This window comes from Stigmatopora argus, chromosome 3 (assembly GCF_051989625.1).
Source record: "Stigmatopora argus isolate UIUO_Sarg chromosome 3, RoL_Sarg_1.0, whole genome shotgun sequence".
Lineage (NCBI taxonomy): Eukaryota > Metazoa > Chordata > Actinopteri > Syngnathiformes > Syngnathidae > Stigmatopora > Stigmatopora argus.
Genome location: NC_135389.1, coordinates 8247250 through 8267326, shown reverse-complemented (window position 1 = coordinate 8267326; position 20077 = coordinate 8247250). Strand labels below are relative to the sequence as shown.

The window sequence follows — 20077 nt, the reverse complement described above, 5'->3', positions numbered from 1 at the left end:
TTTCTTAAAATAACTTTTGTACCTGACCATACGCCTTCTTTTTTATTTATTTTATTTTTTATTTTTTACACTTTCTCTGTAAACGTGGGGCTAAGAAAATATACCACATTATCAGAAATATCATTGAATTCGTGTTTACAGTTTCAGAATATGTAACAATCAATCATTGAATTTAATCAATGATTTAATGCATTTTTAAATAGACAAATAATAGTATGGAGTTGTCTTTGTCCACATAGTCTTTAACCGCAAGTAAAAGGGTAAAAAGCCTACTACTGTTTATTTTTTATATTATTGAGCACATGCATCGCAAAAATACAGATTGAAATCAAATGTTATGCAAAGAGAGCCCTACTATTAAGCCTATATTAAGCCTTCCTGCTCATTATCATATAACAACACAAACAAAGCTGTATGTACTTGTGGATTTGCTTATTCACCACATTTAAACCAGCCCTTTAATGCAATGCTATAATTGGAGTATCACCCAGTGATACTTATGGTCTCACAGTGAAACATTTTAATATATAGAATAAAAAATTTAATGTTGTGTGCAATTTAGTACAGAATTGAATTTGGTTACATTCCATCAGTGTTTATATCTGGAATATAGCTTTTAGAAAATGCAAGACCCAAGTACTGTAGAGGCCAGTTAAATGAATTTAGTTATATCCATAAAGTATAATCATATAACAATGTCATTCTTTATGGGGCATGTAACCCTTGTATTTGATGGGTTTGAAGTCAGCAGTTTTACCTGATGGGGATTTTTAGAGCACAGACTGATTGAGAAGCATTGATTTAAAAAAAACACATTTAGTAACATCTAAATGTCTTCCACATCCCTGTTTTCTATTACAGCGAATGAATGACTTGTAACATTGTCACTGCTCAGAAGTAGGCTCATTTTGATTTTTTTTTTAATGACAAGGTAAGATTTCCCATAGGATTCATGGCACGCCAAAAATAGGAATACCATTTCTCTCATCATTGTCAAGGGTGCACATATTTTCCGTGTCTCTGTTTCTTTAATGCAGTGTTTCCCAACCACTGTCCCGTGAGCAATGGTTAGGTGTGCCATGGGAAATTGCAAGAAGTCATACAATGTAATATTCAGAGAGAAAAAATAATATAAATATAACGAGATTAAAATTGAACTATTACAAGGCTAAAATCAAAACATCATGAACGTTAAATTATAGATTATACTATTACAAGATTCAAATTGTTAAACAGTCATTTTGTAAAGTCTGTGTGAGCCCAATTTTTTGCGTAATATTAGATTTAAGTAATATTTGGAGAAAGGTCATAAAATTATGCGATTAAAAACATCATATTACAGTATTTTCACGACTATAAGGCGCACTGCATTATAAGGCGCACCCTCAACAAATGGCACATTTTAATTTTTTTCCCATATATAAAGCACACTGGATTATAAGGCGCCCTGTCTATTTTGGAGAAAATTTAAGACTTTTGAGTGCGCCTAATCGTCGTGAAAATACGGTACTTAATTTTGCATCACTCGAACTAGAAATTGTTCCAGATCCGCAGACATCAACTTTTGGTGGCATTAGGTCAGTGTGAAAATTAGATTTTGGAATAATTTTGGAGGTTTATGTGATTACTGCTGATAAAACATTGATGAGAATGACTATTGTTAAAATAGGCGACATAGTATAAAATTAAAAGATTTTCAGATTGTGGTGTCCCTTGAGATTTTTTCAATGCAAAAAGTGTGCTGCAGCTCAAAAAGGTTGGGAAACACTGCTTTAATTAGCAACAAAGGCTGTTGATTATTGTTCATTTGTTGATGTTTGATCATAGTTAGTTTTCTGGACTCAACAACTTAATGGTTCCGCTCAAAGAATACTATTTTCTTATGCCCCTTAGAAGCTAAATGGAGCCAAAAGAAAACATTAGTAAAGGGATGTCGACAGTGCAAAGAAGCGTATCCGGAAGTATGTCTTTAGAATGACAATTTAGACATATGTATTTCTGTATGTCTGACATTCCTGTGAAGGATGGTTTTGCATTGCTGAATTGACAACGTGATAGTTTTTGTTACTAGAATTTGAAAAAAAAATGTTTACAATACTGGGTGAAGAAAATCTGTTTCTTATTCATGTACCGTCCTACTTTGCCTACTCCACCTCATCAAACTTTATAACACAGAGGATGCCCTTATCCTGCAGGATTTTAGGTGTTTAGACACACAAAATCAGCCATGGTTATTTGTCTTTGGTTTGATGAATCACTATTTTATTTTTAGCAATATTGTCTGTTTGACAGGCACAATCCTGTCTGAGGCCGGATTGTAGATTAGTTTTTAAATCAGTTTGGCTACGCAATTATGTTTGCTACTTTTTTCCTTACACAGTACAAACCCTTAATTTTTATCCACTATATATGTATTAAAATATGAAAGGCGAAGTATGGTGTATAAAATTAAATGAGACATCACAGTGATTGACAGTTTATGTGAAGCTCCAATTGACGCCTAGCTTTATTGTGACCCCAAAAGGTGACTTCTCTTCCTCATCTTCGGGGTCTCAGAGATCGAACATGGGTATTTTATCCCATAGAAGCAGCGAGACTATTTTTGACTATGTGAAGAAATAATTCCCTGAGACAGCTGAAAAAAACACAAGGATTAGAAGCAGGTTGTCAGGCTCGCCCTATCTTTTTTTAACTGCAGTGTCAGATAGACAGTTATATTTCGGTGGTGGTGTTATGATAATTCTGCTTTTTATCTCCCAACATCTTTAAAGTCCAGCCAGTTTAATGCCAAATAGATCAGAGCGCATCTCCCCAAGGGCATAAGGTTTGTGCTGGGAGGAAGACAGTGAAGGGCCATCTCTGCTGCCCAATAAACATTTAATAATAATGTATTAAGACCCTTTCACACTAGTGGCAGCCCGCAGTTCCCGGCGCTTTGAGAATTCATGGCCATAATGGGCAGATGGGCAACCTGAATTTGTGGTGCAAAGGCAGGTTCTGAAATAGAAGCTTATTTTATTTCAGAGAAAGCGTCTAATATATCTTTGGGCAGACAAATACACACAACTTGTGGCAGAGGAAGAAATTTTTTTTCTCAGAGTTTTCTGGCAGTTTGGGATAATCAAAGTGTAATTCGTGAAAGACATTGAACTATCGTCATTTTCACCTATGCACAGTAGTTTTTGGAGTGTGTTTTGGCAGACAAGAGGCAAGTGGCAGCACTGCGAGACAGTCACCTTGAGCAAAGAAACACTCAGCCATTTTAGCAACCATGGTGAATTTAGGATGAAATTCAAAGGATTCCTGCTGAGATGTTGCAGTGGTCAATGAGGAAACTAACAGCACATTTCAAGAATGCATTCATTAAGGACTTTCCAAAGGATGTAATCCCATCTCTTCTCATCTCGTTTTCTGAACCGCTTTATCCTCACTAGAGTTGTGGGGTGTGCTGGAGGCTATCTTAGCTGACTTCGGGCCAGAGGAAGGGGACACCCTGAACCGGTGGATAGCCGATCGCAGGGCACGAGGAGATGGACAACCATTCACGCTCACACTCATACCTAAGGGCAATTTAGAGTGTCCAATCAGCCTACCCTGCATGTCTTTGGAATGTGGGAGAAAACCGGAGTACCCGGAGGAAACCCATCCAGGCCCAGGGAGAACCTGCAGGCTCAGGGAGAACCTGCAAACTCTACATAGTTGGACCAACCTGGATTTGAACCCAGGCCCAGAGCTGTGAGGCGGATGTGCTGACCATAAAACCGCCGGGCTGCCCTAAGGATGTACTTATAAAAAAAACAATATTTCTATCCATTCCTCTTATTCTATTTTTATTCAATTTCATGTGTAACCCCACATGTTCAGTGATTAGGACAAAAGAGGTTGACTCACAATATCCGTTTCATAATACAAGACCACTCCGTTAGTTCAGAGAGTTTAAACCAATGCCAATGTACCAGACAAACCATCCATCGTTAATGTATCATCCAGGAAAAAATGAGAATTTTATTCTTTCTCTAATGCCCGCTGACCAACCTTACCTCCCATCTCCAATCGGGATGAAGACTCAAGTCTGGGATAACTAAAGACCTGTATTCTACATACAACAGTGGGAGGACGGAGCTCTTAAATCCTTAAATAGCGTTCTTGTTTTGTGCACTGGAGCACACCATTTCAGAACAAAAAGGGTCTTCCTCAAACAGTTCCCATATAATGGGAAGCATAAGCCTATTTTTCACAGAGATTTTTTCTATAACTGAAGAGTCAGCAATAAGCCGCCTTTGCTTTGTAACACAGCGTGTGTTTACACCACAGCCCAGCATCCCAAAATCTGAAAATACTGTGTGACAAAGTCAACAATAATGTCTGGTGTGAAACATCACACTTCATACTGCTACAATATTCAACATTTAATATTTCTAAAGTCAGTATTCCTGAGAGGAATATTGTGCAAAACGGCAGACTTGATATATTGAGGATGACATAATAGCAATTGAGATGAATAACTAAGACATTCACTGAGGATCTTATGTCTCAAAACACTTGACCACAATATGCATGGAAATTAGATTTGGTACCACTTACAGATATATACTAAAATGTCCTCAATCAAAGGACTCAATGTTTTTAACATCTTAACCTAGATCTATTTAGTCTGCACCACATTCATCATTCATGTGAATAGTTCTCACATTAAAATTGACTCATCATTGCAAGTTTTTTTTACTTTTCCTAGTTTTTGCTTGTCTCTAAAGTCATATTACAGTTTGTTGCAACATGCAACCAAGTGCTTCATGTTTTACTTATTATGGTATGCCTCCAGGTGCAAAAGCTTGAAGATTTGAAGGGCATGTAGTCTGGATGTCAACATTTGTACTACTAAGAAAACGATATGCAAATAAGATATATTTCAGGATTACTGGTATTCTCAAATTAACATTCAGGGAAAGAGAGAATCTTAGCTCCATGTAGGCTAAAATGTCTTAATGGGTTAGTATTCAGTTGTCAATTGTTTGTTTTAATTATCTTTAATAAGCCTTATTTTTGCCTTGTTAGACATGGGACTCGATGTGCAGGAGAGGTTGCAGCTGCAGCTAACAATGGCGTGTGCGGTGTGGGCGTGGCATATAATGCTAAAATTGGAGGTGAGTGCATCATAATCAGAATATAATTTGGTATCCTTTCATTTTCACTGGGCGCGTAAATCTATATTTTAAAAAGTTGAATTTAAAAGCCGATAATCATCTTATTTGACAAACAAATCGCAAAACTCATAAAACACAATGTTTCGATCCCATACTAATTTTGACCTATTTTATACAAACATTAACATGTGAGCGGATTGGAATGTGTTGAAAGGTCAACTTCAAGAAAAAAAATCTGTAATTTATTAAAGGTGATTTGTATTAACTTTGGCCATCAAATAATCTGTTAGTTTGTATAATGAGAGATGCCAACCAGATGCTGCACGCAAGCCCTGAGGAACCTGAATCAGTCCCATTCCAGATGTTACTTCTTTGTCTTCATTACCATGTGTCCTAATGGAACAACACACTGACCATGAATTTTAAGAATTAATCCTCTGTGAATGTGTTCCTTTCCTTGTGAGCTTGCTAATGAGCAGCTGTAATTTGTCTCTGTATGTTTACAAGCACAGTAAGGTACCTTACTTGTATCCTTTCTCAGCAATGATAAGTGATTAGTGTTTAACACTGCTGTTGACATTAGTTGGCGCAATTAACATTTGCTTTAGCATTCCTGCCCTTATTCTCATCCACACGTTCATCTGTGGTACTTCATCCTTCCTCTGACTTTGTGATTCTCCTGGGAACAGCAGTGTTTCTGTCGCTGAGCTGCAGGGAGTCAAAAAGAATTGTAACAACGGTGATTATGGATATTGTTGCAACACAGTCTACGCATAACGACTGCCGAGTAAACATCTTCTGTGCGTCACCATTTGCCTCTTTGTATTCAGACGCAGGCCAAACCTGCAACTACTTATTTGTCTGTGGTCTCGCCAGAGCAAACCAGCAGGTTGTCGATTATTGAAGTCTTAATGTTGCTGTCAGTCTTGTCTCAGGTCTGAGGGGCTAGTCCCAGTAATAAACCTCATTTAAAACGGGTTCATTTCACACCTCTCTCCTGCTATTAATGCTCACTGGAATGATCTAAGGCTGCTCACATCAAACACTCAGGCGGTGGGTACACTATTTGGCTGCAGGCTCTGGGAGCTCACAGCCCATTTTTCAGTTGGCTGTCCATCAGATCAGAAGGTATGGGCACAGTTTCGCACTCGTTAAAAGGGGCATTATTTATTTTCCTAGCTGACTTGTTTGTCCATATGTTGCCAGTGATTCAACTAATGAGAAGATTTTTGTCATTGTCACCCTATACTTTTTTTTTAACTTGTAAAAAATTTGATGCTGCTATTTTCCCTTCTCTACTGTTAACACAGTATGCAATCATTCACCTAATATAAAATAACTTTTGTCCATGTTTAATAGGAGTCCGAATGCTAGATGGGGAGGTGACAGATGTAGTGGAGGCACACTCGCTCGGTCTCAACCCCCAGTACATCCACATATACAGCGCTAGCTGGGGCCCAGAAGATGATGGAAAATCATTGGACGGCCCTGCAAAACTTGCCAAGGAGGCTTTCCAGCAAGGAATCACCAAGGTCAGTCTGATCATATATTTCTTTGGACTTAAGTCTTTTTCAGGTTTTTTAATAAACACGTAGTTCAGAATTTTCAATTTCTTCAAAACATAATATTAATTCTGGTGTTTTGGAACTCAAACAATGTTTCTGATTGAATTCAACTTTGATCCCAAAGTGAAAAAATGCACCGACTCTGAGTTAAACAGATCAATGTTTTGAGTAAGTGATACCAAAATGTATACAGTTTTAAGGCCTTGCGAGGGCATGATCAGCAGGTTCTTTGTTGTTCTTCCACTTATTGAAGACACCAATTAAAATTGCTATTTTTTCATTATTCTTGGATATGACTGAAATTGTGTTGTAAATTCTAGGGATATACACTGGTACCTCTACATATGAAATATTCAGGTTACGCAAAGCTTTGATGGGAAACCTGTTGTTCCAAGATATGAAAAAACAGTCCAAGTTACGAAAGGTTAAACGAAATCAAACATCCGCAAAACATAAATACACTTCCTGTATCCATTCGTTGTGTTTGTCATACTAGAGTTGCTCTCTCATTGGCCATCTCCCCACATCTCACTGGCCTCCCTAGAAGGAAGCTTTGTCTCCATGATGCCGATTTATTTGTTGTGTAGACATCTTTGACAGTAGGCCTTTAATGTCTATAAACAATCAGAAAAGCTGTCAATTTATTAATCGATTAATTGTGGCAGCCTAGTTGGCAGCTATCACGGCCCTAGGAATTAGACCACAACCAACAAAATTGAGTGTTTGCACCCCTGCCGTATATGTTTATGTTGTTACAGTCAGTGGAAGAGGGCCCCGAAGCAGGTAAGAAAGAAAACTCTGACAGTGACGATATATCTTTATTGAGACTTAATGACCCTGGGCGACAGGGACAGAAGCGTGGATCAGACAGTCGGTAAACGTGGCGTAGAAGTCGAGAGCCATGAGGCCCGTATAAGAATCCGAGGCAAAGGTACAGAAGGTGTGGGTGTAGACGTGGTCCTTGGGCAAAAACAAGAATAATGCGAGAAGGCATTGACAGTAAACAGATAGAGACGATCCAGCGACGCAGTCGCGCTCTGTCTGGCTTAAGTAGGTTAGTGATGATGACTGCTGGCATGTGTTGCTGCTCCACCTGTCTGGTCCCGGAACTGTGATTGGGTGACCCACCCGTTAAGCCCTGGGCTTTACATATGTATGTTGAATTACTTCCTTGTTTGTGAAAAAATGAAACATGGCAAAGAAAAATAAGTAATATTAATAATATGTTTGCATCCGAATGTACATATTTCACCTTTGTTTCTGGCAGGTCTGCAATTTGTTGTCTTTGATTCATTCATTCAGGAATTGTACAGGCCGTTGGAATCTCGTTTTATGATTATATACTCCTGCCTGAACAAGCAAACATGAAATGCATCACAATATTTCTTGTTTGGCAGACAGAATACTGGGTACACACTCTGGGTATACCAGCTTTTACATTTGTGTGTTAGGGCAATCAAGTTCCTGCATTTTTTTCCCTTGCACAAAACAAGCTAGCCCTTGATTTACTGGCCTTTCTACTTCCACTCAACTTTAGCTAGATTGTGAGTAAATAATATTCCAAAATGTCCAGACAGACGATTACATGTGCTGTTTCAAATGTTTTTCCCGATAATTTAATGGGCTATTACAGTTCACTCCGGTACTTGGCCACTTCACCTCTAATCATACAAGTTGGCTTTTATTGTTGTTTCCTTTTCAAGCAAAGATATCACATTTTCACAGTCACCTATTTACTGTTGAGAGGTTTTATTGTGCATAGTCGAATGGGCATTGACTTCTTTGCCCAATGCAACATTCATTCATTTATTCCTTTTCCATACCGCTTACACTCGCATGGATCACAGAGGGGGCTGGAGCCTATCTCAGCCAACTATGGGCACCAGGTGGGCGACACCGGAATTGGTTGCCAGCCAATCACAGGGCACAATGAGACAGAAAAACATTCACGCTTACACTCATATCTAGGAACAATTCAGTGTGTCCAACCACCCTGCCGTGTGTTTTGGGGATGTGGGAGGAAAACAGAGTACCCAGAGATCATTATGTTGTTGCCATCATTCAGTGGAATTTTTTCTTGTCATAAATCTGAAACTTAGACTGCTTTAATGTTACTTTTAAATACACAAAATATGAAACAATTCCACTCTTCCTAGCGGAATGCAAGGAGTCAGCACATTGTCTGTATGGGAGGAGGAAAAAACAGCCAGCGATATGGACTACCTCATTTAAGTGCTTGGAATAAATTAAATGTTCTGGTTTACTGCTTTCATATAGAAGTGATGTGTAGATAAGATGGTCTTGGAAAAAAAAAACTTGCAGCAGCTGGCCCCTTTCTTATTCCATCATAACCTAAAAGGACATTAACTCATCTATAGACCTACAGCTACCATAAGCTAGATACAGAGTTAACGCAGGCCACCGGTGTATGATAAGGATATGCCATTGGATTTCAAAAATAGATTGTTAAAATCAAAAGTAACCAATGCATGAAGGCACCAATAAAAAATATTTTATCTGTTGCAGCTCACATGAAGGCAACAATAAATATTATTTTTTTCTGTTGTAACTCGCACCTGTCCTACTCAAAACAAACAACATTTGCACAATGTTTATAAGATCTAGGGGTGTTTTGAAATAATGCACTTTTTAAACTGACAAATGACATTACTTGTTACTTCAGTCAGTCTTATTATGAGACATAAATCAGCTCTCGATTGTTAGCCTGCTTGTAAAGTGCCCACTTAATAGAATTGAATAGATGATTTACTGTTTGTGTTTTAGGGGATTGGAATAAAACAGTCTCTCTGGCATCTATCAGCTTCGCATTGATCCGCTCTCTAAATATTCAGCTTGAGTAGGTTTTCTAATTATGTTTTTTTCCCTATTCCTCCTCGTCTTTACGTTAGAAGGTAATAAGAAGAGTTATGGTTGTAGAGAAGAAGACGTGCATCTGACAAAGCATTTCAGCAGCGGGACATAAATCTACTGTCACTGTGGATTAGTGTTGTGCAGTCGCGGATTTATGTGTTAATTTTCTTTCTTCTGCCACATCAGGGACGTGGTGGACTAGGCTCCATTTTTGTCTGGGCGTCAGGAAACGGTGGAAGAGAGCAAGACAACTGCAACTGTGATGGTTATACCAACAGCATCTATACATTGTCAATCAGCAGCACCACACAATCTGGAGATGTGCCATGGTACAGCGAGCCTTGTTCATCCACCCTTGCGACCACCTTCAGCTCAGGAAACCCAGGCGAAAAACAGATAGTAGGTTTACACGATATACAGTGCACAACCAGGAAATGTTCGGATTTGGGGTATAATGAAAGGAAACAAGAGATTCAAAAAATGTCAAAATGATGTTTAGGTTTGAACATGAACACACATTAAGGAAAACGTCTGCTGTCAGAATAAGAGTGACTGATGGGGAACACACAAAAAGCAAAGCTGACAATTGCTGCAAAACTGCAACATGCCTCCTTGGAGCTACTTGTCATGAAACACTTGCCTCAGGGAAAGGCAATAGATAACTATCAAATATAACATTTTCTCCAAGGAGAGGCATGCTGCAGGTGGGCAAAACAACATAGGTGTGCTCTTTTGTTATTTTCTCACTTGTCGCTTTGGATTTCTCAGCCCCAAACTTCAAAAGAAGGATTTTGTTCTTATATTCTTAAAAAATGACAACATTGGGAGTTTGGTTTACTCAACATTCCTTCAAATTTTTTCATCTTCAGACATTTGTAGCAGCTACATTCCGTTCTAGTGTGAGGAAATGGATAGAAAATTCAGTTTGTCTGATTGTTTTAGCAAACTGGACCATACTCAACATTATTTTGAGAGGTTTACAAGCTGGATTCTGCTTCCAATAACCCCACAAGTCATCTTCTCTGCCTGTTGCGCCTCTCCTGGAATCATATATGTCAGATGTTGTATGTAGCATTCTGAAGGGCAGGACAACAAGCACTTCTTGAGTCGTTTCTCTATACGTGAGACTGAACAAACACACTTCCACTTTCTTTCCTGTGGTTTGTCGCTTGTAAAATTAGCTCCTTTGCCCTGGCCCTCAACTGTCTAACACGCAGCATCTTTCACGGTGGATTTTCATCATACTTAAGTGAAGTACTCGGTGTGTAAAAATAAATGTGTCTCTCCACTTCCACATCTGTCCCTCAGGTGACAACAGACCTGAGGCAAAAGTGTACTGAATCTCACACTGGAACGTCAGCTTCCGCACCACTAGCTGCTGGAATCATTGCTTTGGCACTCGAGGCCAAGTGAGTTGAAGCACTCTTCTTTTACAACCATACACCCAGCCCTCTGGCCAATCTAATGTAATTTAATCTCACTTAGTATGCAGCACTACAGCTCAGAGGTAGATGTGAATATTCATGGGCACGCTATTCGGTCTATATCGCAGCCCAGTTTTTCCTCAGCAAAGAGATGTTTTTAATCATCAATTAATCAGCCAGACAATTGAGTGACACTATCCCACATAGACATCAGAATATCCTGCAGCTGATAGTGCCATGTTAAACTAGAGATTACCCCTCATTACGTTTCAACGCGTTTCTTAATTACAATCATCGTTCTAATGTGTTCTATTACGCGCTCCTCTTTTGTCCTGCCTTAAGCATATTAACTTTAGCAAGCTTCATAAATTTTGTAATTCTTCCCATTTTAATAATTATCTGGAAGGATTTAAGATGAAACCCAGGGCTGTCATATTGCAGATAAACACAATGATGTTGGTATGAAGATAATAGAATAAAGCTCTTTTGACTGTATGATGTAGTGCTTTGAGCTTTCTTGCCAAGGCAAAAATACCAAATTGCTGTTGCAATTGTCCAAATAGATTTTTACATTTTCACTAAAGAGCACTGTAAAAAAAATCACTTGTCATATAATAGTTTTTTTCTGCCTCTCGCCAACCTTATTCAAACAATATTTTTGGTTTGGCAAACCAGCAGTTAGATAAACATAAAAGTAATGTATGTCTGACCTGAGGGCAAGCCTCATCACATCACATTCAGCATGTTTTCCTTGTCCTATCTGGCCATACATGTGCGCGGGAGCTTGGTTCAAAGGCCTTATTTGTAATTTGTATGTGTCAGTGTGTTACAACAAGACATTTTTCAAACGCTGATCGCCTGGCGGGGCCTACGGACTGTCATCTGGAACCGTGCTGGAGTTTATCAGGCTGTAATCACATCTATAAATTTGCGCTACATGACAGATGGATTCATTCAAGAGGAAGTGTTTTGACTTTCTGCTCTTCCATTACTCCATCATCCGCCCGCCCATGCAGTACTTTGCTAAGGTGACATTGAAATGATGAGGAATTATGGCTTTATAAAAACAGGAGATGTGCAACGTTCCAATTGTACGGCATTTATGACATTTTTTAACTTTCAAATCAGTCACCTTCCCTTTGTGTTGAGCCTTTTCATCCATCTTTGTTTGCCTGAACGTTAAATATTCAGTGTAAAACCTGCCCTTTGTGACCAGCTCGCTCCAGTGAACATCATTCCACAGAAGTCTAGACACTTTCCTCCTTGGTATTGTATCAACAATTTTACTGTGTTCACTGAGCTTTAATACCAGTGTTTTACACCAGTACTAAAAATGTAATGTTAAACAGGATAGTTGCCATGGTTAACTGAGATTCTCCTCAGGGTATCGTCTTTACTTTGATATAGTATTCTAAAAATGGGTCTGCCTTTCTATTATTAAGTGCTGAGTTGTATTTTAACACGAGATACATCCCTTTGTAGCCAGAGGTCAGTGAAGCCTGACAGTTCATAATATATGAGGGGAACTAAATGACTCTTTTTACTGTTGGGCGGCACAAAGATTAATTGGTCTCTTTTGAACATCCCTGCAGCATGAACCTGACCTGGAGGGACATGCAGCACCTGGTAGTGAGAACGGCCCGACCCAAACATCTGAGTGCAGGAGACTGGAAGACTAACGGCGTTGGACGCAGAGGTAGTCTGGACTTTATAGTTTGCAAATAGAAAGCATTCTCAATTGTTTTTTAAAAAATCTATAAAATATAGGACATATAGAATACGAGTCACCATGTCCGCCATAATAAGTGTGGAAGATCCAACTATATAAATTACAAGGACTTGACTTAATAAAGGTGATAACCTAAATTTTAGATAGGATGTATATTGTTTTTTATCGTTTTTATTTTATGAATGTTGCTATGATCTGAATATGTCACAATGAAAACACATTTTTGTGTATTGTGCCACTATGTCAGGGAAATAGAATGGAAAGAGATTAGTAAATCTGTTAGAGTCAGTTAGAGTTAGACCAAGCCCTCTTTTATCTAGTTGACACTTATGAAACCAAGCTAATTTTAGTAGTTATTATTGTGATTAATTTGTAAAATGTAAATTTTAATAAGCAATATAGTTTAAAAGCCAGGTTTCAGTTATTTAGGAATAGAATAGAATGTGCACTCACTCACAAAACTCAATTATACAAACAACAACAAAAACATAATTAACGAGACACAGTATGAACAACTTTGGGGAATAGGGCTACGCCACTGTACTCTGCATTAGCAAAAAAACAGAGCCCCTGTACTTTGAGCTATTTAAAGTATATCCCATGTTGCTCCTGCCTGACTTTCGGCTTGTTTTTTGGACATTTTGAAATCATCTCTAGGATTAATTTGATTTCTAACCCTAACCCAATCCTTTTTTAAAATATGGTGCATTTAAAGGTATTTTCAATATGTTTCGCAGTATTCCATTCTGTGTTTTTCCACTGCTTGATCCACTTGCCCCTGACCTCATCATAACAAATCAGTCGGTCCAATATAGAAGCCCCTCCAGAACTAGCACACATTGCCAGATTTTCTTCAGCACTACACTGGACTCTCCAGCATTTATTCACCCACTCAAGCCAAGCCAAGTCATGTCAGCGAACCCCCATTGCTTGCCCGCCCCTGCCAACTTCTTTCAATGAACCGTTTTTGCAATTGCCTGTCTGCCTCTTGTCCCTGCATTTGAGTCTAAACCAACCATAACATTACAATCTCACTAATGGAACAAGTGGGAAGCCCATTGCAAAACAATCTGCAGCCCACCCATTAGATTTTATTTTCTATAACCCAGGCATTGATGTCAGCCCTTCCTGCCATCCTGGCCTCCCTAGGATCCCTTCCGGAAGTCCTGGCAGGCACGGCAAAGTCTGCCTGGTTTTCACCCATAACCAGACTTGGACGGTCTGTGTCCCCTGAGTTTTCTATTTTGACTAGGGCACCATGGCGAAAGCCCATTCAAGATCCCTTGCTGCACTACAGTCAGTGGCCTTCCCATGCCGGCACCCTTTGTTTTGGCTCCGCCGGCTTCTGACCACTCTCCGTTATTCCTAATCTCCTCGCCTCCGGCAGCACCTGGCTAGTGGACACCAACCTTCAGCTCCAGCGGCACCCTGCCAGCGGCCGTCATCCCTTATCTCCTCAGTTCCAGTGGCGCAAGGCCAGCAGCCGCTATAACTCATTGGCTTCGGCTCCAACGACTGTTGTCCCTCGGTCATCTCTTTGGCTCCGGAGGCACAAGGCCAGAAGCCCCCATCCCTCGTCTCTTTAGCTCCTGTGACGCAAGGGCAGTGGCCACCCTGCCTCATCTCTTCGGCTCTAACCGTCACTATCCCTCATCTCTTCGAGCGCATATCCAAATTAAATGCGGAAATAAAGCAGCGTGTTTGGGTGAGCAAATTGTATAAAACTAATTGAAGACAATATTCACATTCGACTGTTTTTTTTTTCATTATTCACAGACAATTATCTTTTTAGGGTAATTTTCTGTCACTTCTGCCTTCATCAGAGTGTCACTGCTGCTAGTGTGACGCGTCTTTATCAGTTGATGGCCCCGCCCCCTACTGTCCAAGCACCCCTCCAGGATGCTGCTCCAGATAGAGGAAATCATGAAAGCTTTCTTGTCCCTGTTGATGGTTCTAGTTACCCACTAGCGCAGGGGTGTCAGATTCGGGTTGGTTCGCGGGCCGCTTTAACGTCAACTCGATTTCACGTGGACCGGACCATTTTAGATATAATATTTAGATTTTTTTAATAAATGGATTAAAAGAACTGGATTAAAAGCCCTGAATATTCAGTTTTTTATAGATCTAAAACAATGTTTATTTTAGCTTTTTTGTATATATTTTTAGATTTTACAAAATGATTTTTGAATTAAAAACACAGAAAAAAATTATTAAAAAATTACAATTATTGATTTAAAAAGGGGAAATCAGGAAATTTTATATACATCTATACTCTTCATTTTAATTTGATCCTAAAATAGAAAGTCGGCACTCATGATTTACTTTCCCGGGCCACACAAAATGATGCGGCGGGCCAGATTTGGCCCCCGGGCCGCCACTTTGACACATGTGCACTGGTGGATCTCAATGGCCTCCCTCATCCAGGGGGCGTGACTCGGCTCCGTCAATTGTGACAGGTAAGTCATGCCTTCATGGGACATCAGCTGAAAAAGACAGGTCACACCAACACCAGTGACACTGCGATGTGGAAAGATGTCACATAAGAAAATGACCTTATAAAGGTCATTGTCTGTGAGGAAGAGGGGGGGAAAAACTGCCAAATACTAAAAGAAGACAAGATTTGTTCCGCAACTGCCCGAGAAGCTCAGATCAACCATGAGAGGGTGTTTAAGATAATGCATGTTTTAGCTGGGGGTAACTATATTGTCTTCCATAGATGAGCAAGTAACACAACATAAGGTGGATACATTGTCAGCCTTCACATGTCCCTAGTAAGAGAGAATATAAAAACAAAGTTCAGCATTTACGTATAGGATGTTACAAAAGCAAATCCCACACATTCTGTACAATGGTCAATAACTTAGAAAAGGTTCTGAAAAGTAATGTCAGCAAACTTATCCTTCCACAGTGAGTCATTCATACGGATATGGGCTCCTGGATGCCGGAGAAATAGTGGCTTTGGCGCAAAACTGGACGAGAGTGGGGCCACAGCACCAGTGTGTTCACACCATGCTTACAGAGCCAAGGTGAGTGGTGGACACAATCATTCACTATACTGGCCGTTAGGAATAGTACGCTTTTTTGTGGAGGCACGCACCATTAAGCTGTCTTGTCAATTCCGTAGAGATATCGGGAGCAGGCTGGTGTTCAGTAAGAGGCTGGATGCCTGCTGGGGACGGCCTGACTACGTCAGCTCTCTGGAGCATGTTCAGGCTCGTCTCACCCTCCTCCACAACCAGAGAGGCAAACTAGCAATTCATCTTATCAGTCCTCTGGGCACGCGCTCCACTCTCTTATTTCCCAGGTACAATGAAACACACACTGCACACTGGTCAGTTCGGCTTTTTTCCCCTACTCTAAATTTCACACAAGATGAAACAAACCTAGAATGTATGATGCAAAGTCCCCAAAGGAAATAAAAATTCAATCCATGCTTGTTGAATCGCAGCAACTCTGACATTTGCTTGACTGTTTTTTCAGTGTTGGGCAGTAGTCCGCATCGTAATGGGCCATACTTTTCTAACAAATATCTATCTGACTGAATTGTTGAAGTTTTCTTTGTTTAGTTTTATTATTTTTTTGTGCAGTGGGGTAGGATAACAATAAAATAAAACCTAATAATAATAATTGTTCCGGCACAGCAGCCGGGTGGTTTGAGTGTCGGCTTCAGGGTTCTGGGGTCGAGTGTTCGATGCTAGCTGGGTCCTCACTGTGTGGAGTTTGCATGTTCTCCCGGGCCTGCATGGGTTTCTCTGGTTACACCGGTTTCCTCGCACACCCCAAAAACATGACTGGTAGGCTGGTTAAACACTCTTAAGTTGCTTCTAGGTAGGAATGTGAGTGTAAATTATTCTCCGTCTCCTTGTGCCCTGCGACTGGCTGGCCATCGATTCAGGGTGTTCCCTGGCGTCGAAAGACGTTTGGTCCCTGGACGTTCTGTCGACCGGACGTTTGGTAGAACGGACGTTTGGTAGAACAGACGTTTGGTAGAACGGACGTTTGGTAGAACAGACGTTTGGTAGAACGGACGTTTGGTCGCCGGGTTGTTACTGTTGAAATCAGCTCTCAAAATTATAATCATGAGAGAGAGAGTGAGTTTAATATCTAAATATCAACAGTAAACTCTCTGTCATAATTTGACAGCGAGCGAACCCGGCGACCAAACGTCCGTTCTACCAAACGTCTGTTCTACCAAACGTCCGTTCTACCAAACGTCCGGGGACCAAACGTCTTTCGACAATACGTCCGGTCACGGGTGCCCGTAGTTAGCTAGGATTGGCTCCAGCACCCCCACGACCGTTGTGCGGAGGAACGGGTCAGAAAATGAATAAATAATAATAATTGTTTCTGCTGATGAAAAGTAATTATTAGAAACAATTGTTGACTTTTCAGTTGCGTGTTAAGGGTTTACTGTAAGTTAAGGGTCTACTGTATAAATGACACTTTAATAGATGTCACATCTGCCAAATTTGAAATGAAAACTGCATTTGTTCATACATCAAGGGCGCTGGACTATCATTGTATTATCTGATAATTAAACCATGAAACGTTTTGTTTTTTCATTTATTCATTTTCAACCCGGTCAAGGTAGCGGGATGCTGGAGCCGAGCCCAGCTGAAACGTGGACTACACCCTAAACTGGTTGTCAGCCAGTCGTAGAACAGTTTAATAGTCTGTAAAAATCTACAAATGAACTAACTATGCTGGCCGATAAAGCGTAATGTTCAAAGAAAGGAAAAATAGCATCTTATATTCCAAAAATTATGGTAATTTTGAGATTTCTCATTTATTGTTAATGAATATTCTTGTGAACAATTTCAACAAAACATTGTGCTAAGTCACCTTTTTGGAGATAGCGCTTCATGTTCTTATGTTGGAACCGTTTGGCCAGAAGTTACCTGGTAAATATAGGAAATCATACGAAACTTTTAAGAGGATGTAATATTAATTCATTAAAAACATTTCTTATACAGAAAAAAATGAATACTATTGCTACTCTTGCAGGCCAAATGACTTCTCCACTGAGGGTTTCAATGACTGGGCCTTCATGAGCATCCATTCGTGGGATGAGGATCCTCAAGGGGAATGGACTTTGGAAATAGAAAATGTTGCAGCCAATAGCCGTGACTATGGTAACATAATTATCTTCATTATTTATCCCTTGCATCAAATACAATACCCATCCACACAATTCTTTCTTCTTCTTTTTTTAAATTTTTAATAGTATGCCCCCATTGTAGGCTCTGTGATGAATTTATTGTCACTTTCCAAAAGCAAAGAATAGCAACATTATTGGACTGTTTATATGGACATAAGCTTATGTGCCCTGTGATTGACTGAATTGTGGCAAAAGTCACATAAGCCATGAGTCTGACCAAGATAAGCTTTAAAAAAATGGCTGTGTAAACCACTTCTAGTTCTCTCTGGCACACTTGAACTGTTAACTAAAGTGGAGAAATTTTATTGACTGAGAGGATGTGTTGATTTTATGTTTCTTATTTTATCTGCTGTGTGCTTTCATAAATCAGGGCGGAAGCTGACGTTTATTGTGAACACACACAAATCCCTCTTGTTATCAGCCAATTAATCTTCTAATTAAAACCCAGACAAAGCATAAAACGCAGACGAAGCACGGAGGCTTATTTAATGACATCATGTGTTGTACATGGGGGATATCTTTAATTTTGTGCATAATGATGATCGCTAACTAAAATCAAATAAAAATTGGCCTTCTAACCTCAACGGAGGCAAATATAGTAAAAGTGTCTCAACACATTCCCAACATCGCCTAATTACTGTGTAGTGGAAATTTGCCACTTTCCGGTACTCTAATCAGTATTGACTTAAACATATGGAGTGACTTTTGCCGGCTCATAAAATCGAGCGCATTATATTTTTACCTGCCACATTGAGCAATGTTGTACAGTTTTTTGTTTTTTTTTTACATTCTCCCTCTCATACCCCTCCATCAACGCCACATATCTGTTAAACTCATCAGCCCGCTTTTTCAGGCATACAAATACAGCTTGTGCCCTTCTTTTGGTGTCAGGCGAGAAGAATCACAGCAATGTTATACTATGTCAACATGTTATCTCCCCAGCTGGGATATGCATTATCTGTTAAAGGGCAGACGGAAGCTTTTTTTAAACAACACTTCTTGGTAGAATTGTCCCAGTCACACATTTTCGCATCAGAGTCCCAAGTCCTTATTGTGAGCATCTGTTGACACCGAGTACCAATGTGACCGGACGATTCGTCGAAAGACGTTTCGCCGACGGACGTTTGGCCAACGGACAGTTCGCTGAACGGAGGTTTCGCCGAAACGCTCGCCTCGCCCCCGGATCGTGTGTACATGTTTTTCAAACTCGGCCTGCGGGCCATATACGGCCCGTAACAGATAAAATTCATTTAGGAATAACAAGGGCATGTACTGCCCCCCGCTGGACATATTTCTAAATATAAGTACGTACTACACTACAATGTGCTGCCAATTTTTTATATATTTTTTTTATTTTATCCTTGCATTTAAAGTAGTAGCCATTTGGAGACCACGCAGAACAGTACGTGACAGAAGAAATAGAGAAAATAAAGTAGTAGTAACAGTAAGTACTACTGTAATGAAATTGTAAATCCAGAAATCCTACTTCAGAAAACTTACACCAGCATAGAAAACGTTTAGATTAATCTTTGAATTAAGGTTCTCAGCAAATAATTTTGAATATATATTTCCTAAAATAGTGAGAAATTATTTAAAATTAAACTAGAAGTAAAAGTGTGTTTCATGGCATTTTCAGGTATTGTTCTCTAAGCCCTCTATAAATAATAATCGGACATAGGCCCTGTCGTCATCATCAACAACAAAAGCCTACTTGTCATCACACCCAGAAACTGCGTATGACGAAATTGGTAGTGCTTCTCCATAAGGTGCGTTGACTCGGCAAAAGACCTAAATAAGTGATAGTTACGGACTTGTAATTTGGCATTCTGCTGTTATGGATACAGGTCTAGTCTGTCCAAGGCACTTAGAATTTCTTGTAGTGTTGTTTTTTCTCAGTGTCAGACATCAATCCCCAGCTTTGATAAATTACATTGCGTGTCCAAATGGCTACTACTTAAAGGCAAGGATAAAATAAAAAATATAAAAAAATGGCACCACATTGTAGTGTAGTACGTATTTAGAAATAAGTCCAGCGGGGGGCAGTACATGCCCTTGTTATTCCTAAATGAATGTTATCTGTAACGGGCCGTATAAGGCCCGCGGGCCGAGGTTGAAAAACATGTACACACACGATCCTGGCGCGGGGCGAGCGTTTCGGCGAAACGTCCGTTCAGCGAACTGTCCGT

General features: G+C 39.8%; 1 protein-coding gene across 7 annotated transcripts in view; it reads left to right on the top strand.

Moving 5' to 3' along the window:
- furinb (furin (paired basic amino acid cleaving enzyme) b) overlaps window positions 1–20077 on the top strand; it is a 66431-nt gene that overhangs the window by 30298 nt on the left and 16056 nt on the right. For all 7 annotated transcript variants that reach the window (XR_013299582.1, XR_013299583.1, XR_013299581.1 and 4 more), the window contains exons 7-14: window positions 5056–5144; window positions 6504–6676; window positions 9767–9979; window positions 10889–10989; window positions 12597–12700; window positions 15642–15759; window positions 15858–16037; window positions 17738–17865. Coding sequence is in view for 2 of the 7 variants with exons in the window: in XM_077596107.1 (XP_077452233.1) it covers window positions 5056–5144; window positions 6504–6676; window positions 9767–9979; window positions 10889–10989; window positions 12597–12700; window positions 15642–15759; window positions 15858–16037; window positions 17738–17865 (1106 nt within the window). In the remaining 5 variants the exon portion in view is untranslated. The remainder of the gene's footprint in view (window positions 1–5055; window positions 5145–6503; window positions 6677–9766; window positions 9980–10888; window positions 10990–12596; window positions 12701–15641; window positions 15760–15857; window positions 16038–17737; window positions 17866–20077) is intronic.